The sequence below is a fragment of the Pocillopora verrucosa genome, chromosome 1 (assembly GCF_036669915.1).
Source record: "Pocillopora verrucosa isolate sample1 chromosome 1, ASM3666991v2, whole genome shotgun sequence".
Classification (NCBI taxonomy): Eukaryota; Metazoa; Cnidaria; class Anthozoa; order Scleractinia; family Pocilloporidae; genus Pocillopora; species Pocillopora verrucosa.
Window position 1 is genome coordinate 22,396,842 of NC_089312.1, and position 14,149 is coordinate 22,410,990.

Genomic DNA, 14,149 nt, shown 5'->3' on the forward strand with positions numbered 1-14,149 from the left:
TGCTCTGATTTGTGAGATCATGCTCGGACAAGTGTGTGCATAAAGAATATATCACCCGCCAGTTATAACGATTTTTATCTAGATCTGTGGATACATTTCTTATATACACATTTTTTTTATTTTATGTTCACTTTTCATTTGACATAGCATTTATAGAACTCCATTCATAAGATTAATCAACAAAGACTTGTAATGTTGTATTTTGTTAAAGGTGTTAAGGCGTTGAGTCTTCACCTGAATGTGCAAGTGGATATGTGATAAGTAAGGCTACATCACACTATCAGCGTAATCCAGGTCTTCCAAGTAGGAGAAGGGTGTCCATCTGATGCCCCTAAACTGATCTTCAGTGGTGCACCGCATGATCCAGTTTACAATAAGATTGAAAAGCAATGTAGACATAACACACCCATGTCTGACATCAGTGTCGACTTCAAATAAGAAGTCACCATCACCAACACAGCAGATAAAGTTGTCATAGAAGCTCTTGATGATCTCAACAAGGTAGGGGATTCCATTCGCTCGAAGTATCTACCAGAGTCTGCGCCAGTGCACGCTTTCGAAAGACCTGGCAAAATCTAATATGTTTACAAAGGGAGTTCCATTCGCGGTACTCTATTTAATAATATTTGTCGGCGTGAAAATAATATTGAGTAAGTGGTAATAGGCGCTTCATGATGACTTTCGCTAAGACCTTACTAGGAGTGGATAATAGAAGAAATAAACAGAAAGAAAAAAAGGAAAGGGAAAAAAAGCAAGTGACAAGTACCAAGACCGTATCCAAAAAAAAAACACAGTGCACCAATAACATAATTTCTCAGCGAAAAAAAGGTAAAAAGAAAGAAAAAAATGATGATATTAAAAGAGAAAATAGAAAAGACAGCAAAAGGAAATTGTAGATTTCGCAGGGAGGAGTAACTCGGCCCCCAAGCCAGTTCGAGAGTTACTCCTTGTCCGCCAGCTCCAAATCATACTCGGGGAGAAGTTATTCGGCCCCCAAGCCAGATTAAGAATAACTCCTATAGCATGATTTGAACCCGCGACCTCGATGACCTCTCTTGCACTCGCGCGCGCCTACGATTGCCGCTCGACCATCACGAAACTACATATTTAATTAGCATAAACTGTCGGTGTAGAGAGTTTTGAAATATCGGGTTGGGGGGAGGGTGAGGAACTTTGTCTGACAAAGAGTGCAATCGAGCGTTTCCGGTCAAGAATAAAAGAAACGAATCATAAAGAAATGATAAAAGCGATGTGAAGGAAGTCAATATTAGCATATGTTGTAATGGCGGGCGGCCTCGTTTACCGGAGGCACGTGAAGCACGACGATTCGCACACTTCTTAAAGACATTATCCAGCATCTCCATCGGGATAATAATGTTACAGGCCGGGTATCACGCATTTTCTCCTCTGTGGACGCATTTATTTTAGATGGCTTTCCTTTATTTTGGGGCAATTACACAATTGAAATTGTACCGGCATTGTAATTATCTGTCGGAGACTTTGATTCGTGCGTGATACATGTCAGATGATGAGTGCGAACACTATGGACATTGAATGGTTTACATAATCAACGCAACCTTGAATGACCCTTTTAAATCACTACTCGGCAACAACCAATCAAAATGTAGAAAATATCGTATAAGAGAGTGATTTCTTACAAATTTTGCAGAGTAGCTTTTTACACACCTGATGTAAATAAGCGAATACGAGAGCGAAATGAAACAGTTTAATTGAGTCTCGTTCGTCAGAGTTCTATCCCTAGTAAACAGGACAAAGTTTACAAAACGTGGCACCTCCGGCAACGCGACAATTCTGAAGGATAACAGTAAGGACAACTGTTGTGAGTATAATTTTAGTCCTGATTTTCCGCCCGTGCGAAGATTGCGGAGATGGAAGCGACTGAAGCGAATCTAGATATCAAAGTAACACAGCTTAAAATGAGCATTGGTAAAACGAACACCATCGTAGAAACAGGGAAGTCAGAAGCGATCGAAAGACATTTGTCCACCCTGCGGTCCCTCAGTAAAGAACTAAATCGAATGCGGATAGAAGTAGAAGCGACAAAACTAGGTGCGAAAGAAAAAATTGCCGACATCGAGGCGTGGAGCAGCGGAATCGACGCACAACTGGAAAAAGCGGATTGCGAAGTGGATAAAATGTGCACGTGGATCGACGACCGCAAAAGAGAAGCAGAAGCAATTGTCAAGCAAGAAGAACTTAAGTTTCACAAAGCGAAGATAGAGATGCAGGCAGAAATCCAAGTTGAGCCACACCCCCAACAAGCGACGACGACGCCAAGCGACATACAAGCCAAGCTGCCTAAACTGATGATAACGAAGTTTGACGGTACCTATATGGACTGGCCACGATTTTGGGGACAGTTCACAGAAGCAATCGATAAAACGGGCGCTCAACCGATCACGAAATTTACCTACCTTCGAGAACTACTGGATGTCAAAGTGAAAAGAGCAATAGAGGCGTTGCCCTTCACGGCTGAGGGATACAATCGGGCAAAGAGTATCCTAAGCGAGAGGTTCGGAAAGGAGTCAGAAATCGTCAAAGCTTACATCAAAGAGATTCTGGATCTCCCCTCAATATCAAGCCCAAACCCGAGAAAAATTGGTGAATTTAGCGAAAAGCTAACGTACTGTGTGCAAGCCCTGCAGACACTAAACAAACTGGAACAAGTCAATGGGGCGGTGTCTATGACACTAGACAAATTGCCAGCGATCCGCGGAGATCTCGTCCGGACCGACCCCGACTGGGAAAGCTGGGACTTTGCAAAACTTTCAGAAGCAGTTCGATTGTGGACCAGGAGAAATCCAATGGATATAAACCAGCGTGAGCGTGAGCAAGAACAGCAATCAACAAAACGGAACGTACGCCAGCAAGCAAGAATTTACCACACGCGTCGGGACGCCGATGGTAAACCCCGCTGTTGGCCTTGCGTTTACTGCGGCGAAGATCACAAAGCCATCGAATGTACAAGAGTGACACATGTCGCTGATCGCAGACAAATTTTACTAAATAAGCGTTTATGTTTCAATTGTGTGTCTGGGAACCACCGCGCGTTCTATTGTCCGAGCAAATCAGCCTGTCAACGCTGCCATAAGCGTCACCACACGTCGATTTGTGACACACCAAACCCGACAAGCCAAGTTAACCAGCCATCAGCACATGGGGTCGCTTTGACAACAAACCAAACTGGAGAGGGTCTGTTCCCAGTAGTCATCATAGAGGTCAACGGAATTAAATGCAGAGCGCTTATCGATTCTGGAGCCGGCAGTTCGTACGTGTCGGCAAAGCTGATCGAACTACTTCGCTTAAAGCCAACCGATGTCCAGACAAAAACGATCGATATGCTGATGTCCTCTAAAATTGCCAAACTCGAAGTCTACGATCTCGAATTAAGATCTGTCAACCATCAATTTTCGCTGTCCGTCAAAGCTACCAAAGTGAACCAGAGAGAGTTGTTGTCTATTGAAAACCCCAATTATCGCACGCTAATTGAGAAGCACCCACACTTGAAAGGCGTAAATGTTTACGATGATGACACAAAAGCGTCTCTTCCGGTTCACGTGGTGCTTGGCAGTGGGGAGTACGCCAGAATTAAAACGGAAACAAAGCCAAGAATTGGACAAGAGAATGACCCTATCGCAGAACTCACCAAATTCGGATGGTTTCTGATGTCCCCGGGAAAGGAGTTTGACAAAAACACCATGCTTCTCACCCAGACAAGTCAAAGCAACTACGAAGATCTGTGCAGATTGGACGTCTTGGGATTGCGTGATATAGCAGATCATGACCAGTCGATGGTATTTGATGAGTTTAAAGAACGCCTAACACGCTCGCCAGAAGGCTGGTACGAGACCACGCTCCCATGGAAAGCTAACCACGCAGAACTGCCCTCAAACAAGGAAGGTAGCTTAAAACGACTCAAGAACCTCAGTAGAAAACTTCAACGCGAGGAACTGACGGCTCAATACGACGCGATAATTCAAGAACAGCTAGCAGAAGGCGTTATCGAAAAGGCACCCCCTGTTTCACAGCCACAGAAAGAGTTCTACATCCCTCACAAGAGCGTGATTCGCAAGTCCGCTGAAACTACAAAGATGCGGATCGTTTATGACGCCTCTGCCCGAGCGACACCCGATTCACCATCACTGAATGACTGTCTGTACCCAGGGCCTGCGCTGCAAAACAAACTATGGGACGTTCTAATTCAGCAGAGAGCCTACCCAGTTGTCCTAGCGGGAGACATTAAGAAAGCCTTCTTACAAATCCGGATTCACGAGAGTGAACGAGATGCCCTCCGTTTTCACTGGCAGACAGATTCGGACTCAGAAGTGCAGACATTCCGGTTCACGAGAGTACTCTTTGGGCTCGCCCCCTCACCCTTTCTACTAGGTGGGGTTCTTGAATGCCATCTTGATACCTGGGCGGAGAAATACCCGGAGGAGGTAGAGCGGCTACGCCGAAGTTTCTACGTAGACGACCTGTTGACAGGCGGTCAAGACGTACAGCAAGCAAAAGCACGAAAGGAGGTGACGCAAAAAATTATGAAGGATGCCACATTTGAGTTACACAAATGGCACTCGAATCATGCACAGCTGGAAGATGACACCCAACCTGCACAAGGAGAGGAAGTTGCCCAGCCTACTTTACGTAAAAACAGCGCCCAAGCCACATCAAGCGAAGATCGGTCTTATGCAAAACAACAGTTACTAGTCAAGCCAAGTGAGTCAAAGCTATTGGGCGTAAAATGGGACAAATTCGAAGATACTATCGCCGTGCAGTTCCCAAGCGCGAGTAGTGCACCGACAAAACGTGAAGTACTGGCCAAACTAGCGAAAGTGTACGACCCCCTTGGCTTAGCGTCCCCCATTACACTGCAAGGGAAGCAAATCTACCGAGAAGCGTGCGACTGCAAAGTATCATGGGACGCACCTATCCCAGAGAATCTGAAAATACGCTGGCAAAGGTGGGAGCAGTCACTTCCGGCGGAAGTAACCACTCGAAGACCCTTAGCACCTTATCAACAACCAGTCATCTCCGCTGAGCTGCATGTGTTTGGGGATGCGTCAACTTATGGGGTTGGAGCAGTGGTGTATTCAGTCGTACGCCAAGAAGATGGAATCACTCAAACCCTGGTTGCAGCAAAAGCAAGATTAGCCAAGAGAGAACTAACCGTCCCCAGGTTGGAGTTAGTCAGCGCTCACATGGCTACCAATTTAGTCATCAACGTAAGAAACGCTCTAAAAGAACTACCCGAACCCATGATCTACGGTTGGCTGGACAGCACCGTCGCCCTCCACTGGATTGTAGGAAATGGTCAGTACCGACAGTTCGTCTCTAACCGCGTGCAAAAAATAAGACAATACCCACAGATCCAGTGGAGACACGTGCCCACTACCGATAACCCAGCGGACCTGGCGAGTCGAGGAGGCCAGGTAACCAACGCAGAGCTTTGGTGGAATGGCCCAGCGTGGCTACGTAATCCTGAAATGTGGCCAGAGAACCCGGTTACCGTGAAATCCGAAACCTCAGAAGAAGAGGCAAAAGTCATCCGAGAAGTGCTAAGCCTAGCAAATGAGAAACCTGAACAAGAACGGAACGTGTTCGACGAACTCCTAGAACGCCATGATTTACGCCGAGCTCTTCGCATCCAAGCTTGGGTGCGACGGTTCACCACTCACAGGGTGCGCAAGGGACCTCTTACTAGCGAAGACATTCAAGAGACCAAGAACTGGTGGATAGAAAGAGTCCAGTCTCAAGATTTACAGAAACCGCACTTTGAACAGACCAGGCAGAAACTCAACCTCGTTTCCAATGCAGATAGAATTCTCGAATGTCATGGAAGAATTCAAGGAAAATACCCAGTGTACCTGCCAGCAGACGCCGTGTTTACGAGGAAGCTTGTACAGAGGATTCATGTCGAAACCTTACATGGAGGTGTGGCCCTTACCATGGCAGCGATTCGTGAACAGTACTGGATCCCAACCCTGAGACAGCTAGTGAAGTCTGTGCGATCTGCTTGTTGGGGCTGTAAACGTTTCATAGCTTCACCCTTAACAGTACCACCCCCTGGACTACTGCCTACAGACCGTACAGATGGTGGAACAGCCTTCGAAGTTATTGGCACGGATTTTGCTGGTCCTATCAAGTATAAACAACGCAAGAAGGGCGAGGAGAAAGCTTACTTGGTTATCTTCACGTGTAGCCTGTCCAGAGCCGTGCACCTAGAATTATTGTCTAGTCTAGAGACAAGCAATTTTATTACCTGTCTTAAACGCCTCATCGCTCGCCGCGGCAGACCGCGCGTTATCTACTCAGACAATGGAGGCACCTTTATCAAGGCTGCGAAATGGCTTCGCCAATTGCGAGGAGATGAGCGCCTCCAAAGTCTCCTTGAAGATTACGACATAACCTGGAAATTTAACTTAAGCCGGGCTCCTTGGTGGGGAGGTCAATTCGAGCGGTTGATTGGAGTCGTAAAGTCCGCCATGTACAAAGTTATTGGGGGAGGTGTACTTACCTGGACTGAGCTGAGCGAGGTACTGCTCGACGTGGAAACACAAATCAATCGACGTCCATTAAGTTATGTAGAAGATGATATCGAGCTACCAACACTTACACCGTCAACATTCCTGTTTCAGCGAACGAGTCAGCTGCCAGAAGAGAAAACAGGGAGGATCAAAGACGTGGACCTACGCAAACGCGCTAAATACCTCAGGAACTGCAAGAACAATCTCTGGAGGCGGTGGCAGAGAGAATATTTAACAGCTTTAAGGGAGCGGCACAACCTGACACACAAAGCGGCCAAATTTCAGCCAAATGTTGGAGATGTCGTAACTATAAAGACCGAAAACAAGAATCGTGGGAGTTGGCCACTGGCGATAGTAAACAAAACCTATCCCGGGAGGGACGGAATCATCCGCGCAGTTCAACTCAAGACAGCAAACGGCATGTTAGACAGGCCTGTTCAACACCTGTACCCTCTTGAGCTAAACTGCGACCAGGCTTGTGAGACACATGCAGACGCTCCCACAGCAGATTTGAACCCAAACGCACTAGTTTTCAGGCCGAGACGGGATGCTGCAGTTGCTGCCAGAGCCCGAATCCAGGACCTTGCTGAAGATGAACAATGAATCACAATTTCCTTTTCACTGAACTTCAAAATTGTGAACTTAATTGAAACGTTTGATTTATAGAGAACTTTTTCGTTTAGTTGAATTCGTTAAGTCTCCTAGGTGAATGCACCCTTGCACGCAATGTTGCATGGGGGAGTGTGTCGGAGACTTTGATTCGTGCGTGATACATGTCAGATGATGAGTGCGAACACTATGGACATTGAATGGTTTACATAATCAACGCAACCTTGAATGACCCTTTTAAATCACTACTCGGCAACAACCAATCAAAATGTAGAAAATATCGTATAAGAGAGTGATTTCTTACAAATTTTGCAGAGTAGCTTTTTACACACCTGATGTAAATAAGCGAATACGAGAGCGAAATAAAACAGTTTAATTGAGTCTCGTTCGTCAGAGTTCTATCCCTAGTAAACAGGACAAAGTTTACAAAATATCAACCTATAGCTTGTTCTCAACTCAGTTGACAAGGTGTGCGAGTCATTGCTCTGCTAGAAAGTTATGCAACCAGGGATTCACTCTGGCCGCGTACAGAAAACAATATTGTTCCGAGACGACTTTAATAAGGCTTGTTGAGGATTAGAAAACAACTGTTGATAGGAAGGAAAGTATGACTGAACTATCCACTCATATGAGCACAGCATTTGACTTGCTGTGTCCCGCTTTAATGATTCAGTAACTTTCTTAAATCAAATGCGATCTTTTTTAGAAGCTTAAAAGAAACCAAGTAAAACTACAAGGCATGCAAAGTGCGTGGAAGGAAGAAACCAGGGGATGCACACGGGGTTCTTCCTTTGAACCTTTATTATGGAATCTGTTCCAAACTATCTTCCATTATATGCGGAATAAGAGAATCTTTTTATGTACAGAAACGACCATCAAATATACATGACCGCAGATACGATTTAAAAAGATGTTCTAGAACGAATGAGTGAAACAGAAATGGTCACGCAGTGGTATAAAGTAACTCTGTGTTTAACCCTTTAACTCCCATAGGTGACCAAGACAGAACTTCTTCTGACAATATCAATACAATATGGAGCAAACAAGTGATGAGAATAAACAAAAATATCAATTAGGCGATTATTACTTGATCCAATATCAAAATCTCCGAACTAATATATAAGAATTGTGGGGCATGCAGTAAGGAGAATTACTAATGAGATCTTGGGAGTGAAAGGTTTAAGACCAATCCCATCAAATGTCAGATTAGTACCATCGATCCAAAGCTCTCTGAAAAGGAACCAGCAAACCGGTCAGTTATTGTTTGGAAATGACAATCAAGTGGTGAAATCCTCGGGTAAACTTGCAATTCTCGGAGTGACCATTGATGAAAAATCAACAGTTAGTGAACATATGAAAGACATTAGCAGAAAAGCTAGTCCAAAAGTAGGAGTGTTACTGAGGTTTTATAAACTGATACTCTGTTCTACTATACTGCAACTTTATAAATTTGCTATATTCTTCCTTATCTAACGTATTGTGATATTGTATGGCACTTCTGAACCTTGAAAGAATTCAAGAACGTGCACTGAGAGCAGTTTTTAAATCAAGGACCGACTCATTTAAGGCTCTCTGACAAAAAGCCCGCCTCCCTACCCTGCACCAAAGAAGACTGCAAGAGATTGCCACTTTGATGTACAAAGTTAACGCATTAGTCAATTGAAATCCCTACCCCTTGAATCCCGGGGAAGGGTAGGTGATAATAAGGAGGGTGTGGAACTTTGTCTGACCGAGGTTGCAATCGAGCTTTTCCGGTCAAGAATACAGGAAATGAGTCAAACAAAGAACTGACCTAAGCGATCAACACGAGTAATATTAACATATGTCGTAATGGTAGACGGCTTCGTTTGCTGAAGCTCGTTAATGTAATTCCTCAGTATTGCATTGCACATCTTTTACTGCGCATAAAAATCACGCTATCATTTAGACGAATAAGCGCGCTTATTTTTTTTTGATCCGTGGACCAGGCAAAAAGGTATGATGGTCTTTACCTCTTGTCTGAGAACGGTGACCTACATTTTCTATTGCATAATTTTGGTGTACAAATTATTCCCTTTTAGAGTGAGTAATGTTATTTGGCCTTTTTGGCTCCTATGAATTCCTCAATAAAGAAGATAACAGTCCTTTCCTAATAGCAAAATTTTCACTATCATGAAAAAGCTCCTTCGGTTCATTCAAGGTTAAAAAGGCGTTCGAGACTTTAACTGAATTAATCTGAAACTTACTGAACTGATGGCGTAAGAGTACCATGATTTATAAAAAAAAACGGGTCGACTTGAATCAAAGAATTATGCCGTTCAGAAGCAAGGAGAGGAAGTGGTCGCTAGACTTTTTCTCGCAGATTATTTAAACCAGAAATACAAATTTCCTTCGTAAAAGTAACCGATGTACTCATGTATTTAACCATCTTCCATTTTAAAGCGGGATTGACGCAAGCGTCGTCAACATACTTATCACTTACACTTCTAAATGTCGTCCGAAATTTATTTACGAAATCATTGTCTGAGAGAAAGGAGGTGTAAAGTTTCCAATAACTTGGACCACAAGTCCCTAAGTCTAACAACCAACAGGAGGGCCTTGAAGGGTGTCAGGTCATAGTCGGCGATAGGTAACTTAACGTCTTGATTTAATTTGCAAACACGTACACTCAGTGATAAAGGTTAAGAACGACAGATCTCCTTCAATGCTTTTTTAAATCTTGCTTCTCATCAAGAGATGATGTTAGGGGTGTTTTCTCTTGTTCTATTATCATACGGCTCCGTCCAGTTTTGAAGGGTTTCATTGCATACGATTTCGGACGATTACCGACACATGACATTTCGCATGATTACGGAAAGTTAAGCTGATGTCGGAGATATGCTCCAGCGCGGATCCTCACGCAATTACCAGTCTATTTTAGTATTCTTTACATGGTGAATTTCACCGCAGTTTACGATCGTATATCTAGGGTCAGAGTTCGGCGAATAGACTGTACTAAGAAAAGGTTTAGCTTTAACTTGCATCGTAGAACGATTTGAAAACTGAAATGGATAATACAGAAGTAAAGTTGAAGAAAATAAATGGGGGAAAATAGTTTTCACGGTTGCAGAAACAAAACGATTTCTAATTTGAGGAAAAGAGTTCTTTCCGGCGACCTCTGAGCTACAGAAAATACTACAGGATTCAGAATATTTGGTTGACAACAATAAATCATAGGCGAGTTAGGAATCAGTAATGAGTTGAGAGAGACATGCTGCAAGGATTAACGATTAGCAAGGTCGAAGTCAATTTGCGATTCCCCTCTAAAAAATACTAGCTAGGCCCTTACCCTAGGATACTAATTTGCAGACCACATGATTCGAAAAAAGAAAACTAAAAAGAAAAAAAAGAAGAAGAAAGAATAGGAACACAAACCAACAACTGTATTATAAAAATTACCACAGTGGCCCAAATGATTAATGCTCAGAAACAATAAGAGAAGGAAAAACGAAGAGAAACATGATACTAAGAAGGGGTACAAGTTGACAAGAAGTGATCTAAGCTTTCTCTGTGGTTTAACACAAATTGCTACACTCTAAATGTTTCTAAATCTACACGTATATTTATAGCGTATCTTTGGACGACCAAACGGACGTTTACCATCGCTCAATTTTCCAAACAATAGGGCCTTTTAAAACTGGTCTCTAATCTCCATTTGTTAGATTAATCAACAAAGACTAGTAATGTTGTATCTTGGTGCGATAGAACCAATTTTTAAAAAACTAAACGAAAGCTGTGATAGAGTTTCAGTTTAGTACGAGCACTTTAAGTAGCGCAACGCCATACCTTATTCATCATGTTCAGTGAGTGAGTTGATGATCTCAATAAGGTGGAAGAGGATTCCATACGCTCCAAATATCTTCCAGAGGCTGTGCCGCTGCACGCTGTCAAAAGCCTTGGCGAAATCTAAAAAGTTCACATAGAGAGTTCGCTGCCATTCGGTGCTCTGTTCTATAATACTTCTCAGCGTGAAAATATGATCTATATAACCCTTCCTCTCCTGAAACCTCTCTGTTTCTCGCGAAGTTTAAGGTCCATCGCCAGTGATAGTCGCTTCATGATGACTTAAGACCTTACTAGGAGTGGATAAACGAAAAAATTACAACAATAGGAAAGAAGAAAAAAAAACACGAATAAACAAAGAAGCCCAAAAAGATAACTGCTCAGAAACAAAAAAAAAAAGAAAAGAAAAAAGATAAAAATGATGATAAGAACGGGTAAAAGTAGAAAGCACTAAGACTTGTAAAAGAAAGGATAGAAAAGGAAGAGAAAAGGAACTGAAAAGTACCAAGACCGTATACAAGGAAAAAATACAATGCAACGATAAGGTAATTTCACAGAAACAAAATACATAGAGGAAAAAGAAGATAAAAATTGTAATTAAAGAAAAAAAAAGGAAAAGAAAGCGAAAGCAAAATTCAGATTTCTCTACCGTCCGCCGCCAGGTGTTCTTGGGGTTGTGCCTCTTGCATTTCCCTTCAGGTATCCAGTGTAGAGCGGTTTTTGCGATAGAGGTCTCTCGGCGGGTGACGTGTACAATCCACCTACGGCGTCTCGTCATCAGGATGGTAGCCATTGGTTCAGTTCCACGGCGTTCAGAGAAATCTTCCTTCGAGATTAAATTAGGCCAGAAGATGCGTAGCATACGCCGAACGCTCCTGGTGTGAAATATGGAGAGTTGTGATAAATACTTCTCCGATTTTTTAGGACGCAGCTGTGATAGAGTTTCAGCTTAGTACGAGTGCTGTAATTGGAGGAGCGCCATACCTTATTCATCGTGTTGAGTGAGTTTCTGGTCTTGTTGAAACGGCTGTGGGTGTCCAGTTCAGTTCGTCCATCTCCACTGATGATGCTGCCGAGATAGGTAAATCTATCTGTGTAAGGAAGTTCTTCATTATCAATTGGATTGGGCGTGTGTTGATAGTATTCAGCGCCATTATTTAGTCTATAATTTCGGTCTTCCCGTTGCTGATGTTGAGGCCAACTTTCTTCGCAAAAAAAAAAAAAACTGACAAGTACCAAAACCATATAAAAAAAACACAGTGCATCCATATGATAATTTCTTAGAAAAAAAAAAGAATCAGGTAAAAAAAAAAGGATAAAAATGATGATATTGTCGGGAAAAATAGAAAAGACAGCAAAAGCAAAATGCAGATTTCGCAGGGAGGAGTAACTCGGCCCCCAAGCCAGTTTGAGAGTTACTCCTTATCCGCCAGCTTCAAATCATACTCGAGGAGAAGTTATTCGGCCCCCAAGCCAGATTGAGAATAACTCCTATAGCGTGATTAGAACCCGCGACCTCGATGACCTCTCTTGCACTCGTTGCGCGGCTTTGCTTGCCGGGGCTCGATCAACAGGACGATTCGAAGAAGTTATCAAGTGTTTGAACTGGGACAATATCACTTTTCGGGTATCACGCATTTTAACATCTGTGCCAAGTCTAAAAGCGGAGCTCTTATTGGTTTATTTTCCAGCCCTACGTTACACTGAATACACTGTCTTCTGTTCACTTGTCTGTTTGCTTTCCTTACAATCTTAGCTATTGTTGCAAACAAATGCGAGGAGCATATACACGAAAATGCGTACAGCTAATAACACTTTAATCCCTGAGAGTGACTAGCATCTAATTTCTCCATTTATTATCACTCCTGAGTCACACATTAAGGTCATGAGAATAAAGGAAATGATAATCAACTGAAGAACTTCTTGATTGTTAAACAAATTCTCCTTGCTAGCACATAAGGAAATATATAGAGAACAGTTTGGAGAATATGCATTCTGATATTGGGGTGTAAAGGGTTAAAGACATCATGTAATCAGTTATATATATGTAGAGTACTGCTTGAATATAAGATTGCATTAAGTACAAATGCCAAGTACAAATCATTCTGTGGTCTTCTACTCTTCCACCATGGAGGTTGCCTTGTGCAAAAAAAAACCTTTTTAAAGACACCTCTACAATGGTAGGTACACACAACCAACATGTATGAGTGAAACATGTCAAGCATTAAGGTATGATTGCAATTTGCCTTTTATTACTTGCAAAACAGCTTAATTCTATCAGCTTTAGAAACTTCTGTATCCCCACTTTCAAAGAAAAGCATTTCCCATGAAAATTTAAGCATTGAAGACATAAGCTACCAGCAACAGGTTTTTCCATTGCAAGTGTTTCATATTATCAGATTCTCATCACACTTTTTTGGTATTAGTACATTTGAAAGCATAAGAATATTTCAATCATTACAAAATGTTGAAATCCCCCATTTTAATCCTTTAACTCCCATAAGTGACCAAGAAAAAATTTCTCCTTACAATATCAAAACAATATCAAGCAGACAAGTTATGAGAATAAAGAAAAATATCAGTTAAGGGATTATAAGATGATCCAATACTAAATCCTCCAAACTAACATCACAAGAACTGTATAGGAGATAGTAAGGAGAATTACTAATGAGATCTTGGGAGTTAAAGGGTTAAGTCCCACTGGTAACCTAGACAGAATTTCTCCTTACACTATTAGTATGATATAAAGCAGACAAGTAACTAGAATTAAGACAAATATCAATTTGAGGATTATTAGTTGATCCAATTCCAAATTCTCAAATTTAACATCACATAAATTGTATGGCAGACAGTAAGGAGGATTACTCATGAAATTTTGGGAGTTAAAGGGTTAAGACACATATGGTAATTATTTGTAACAGAAAGACAGCAAATAAATATAACATTATACTCCAGTAAAGTATTCTTATGTAGAATGAAGTTTCAAACTCATTGAAATTATATAAGTTGACTTCATAATTCATATTTTAGTTAAAGAAATGTGCAATATCTCTTTACAAGGATGAAAAGGGAATGCCATTTATGAATTTTAAATAGTAAATGCCAAAAACATAAAGATGGAATTTAAAACTATTAAAATATAGCATATCTATTCACTGAGGTTTTAATCAGTAGCTGTCACACAGAGATATAAA

At 42.0% G+C, this 14,149-nt stretch overlaps 1 protein-coding gene across 1 annotated transcript; it reads left to right on the forward strand.

The window, feature by feature from the left end:
- The first annotated feature begins 1,826 nt into the window (after positions 1–1,826).
- Positions 1,827–7,535, forward strand: LOC131773456 (uncharacterized). The gene has a single exon (XM_059089429.2). It carries the CDS (start codon positions 1,890–1,892, stop codon positions 7,146–7,148), a length of 5,259 nt encoding a protein of 1,752 aa, XP_058945412.2. The 5' UTR covers positions 1,827–1,889; the 3' UTR covers positions 7,149–7,535.
- Positions 7,536–14,149: the final 6,614 nt, after the last annotated feature.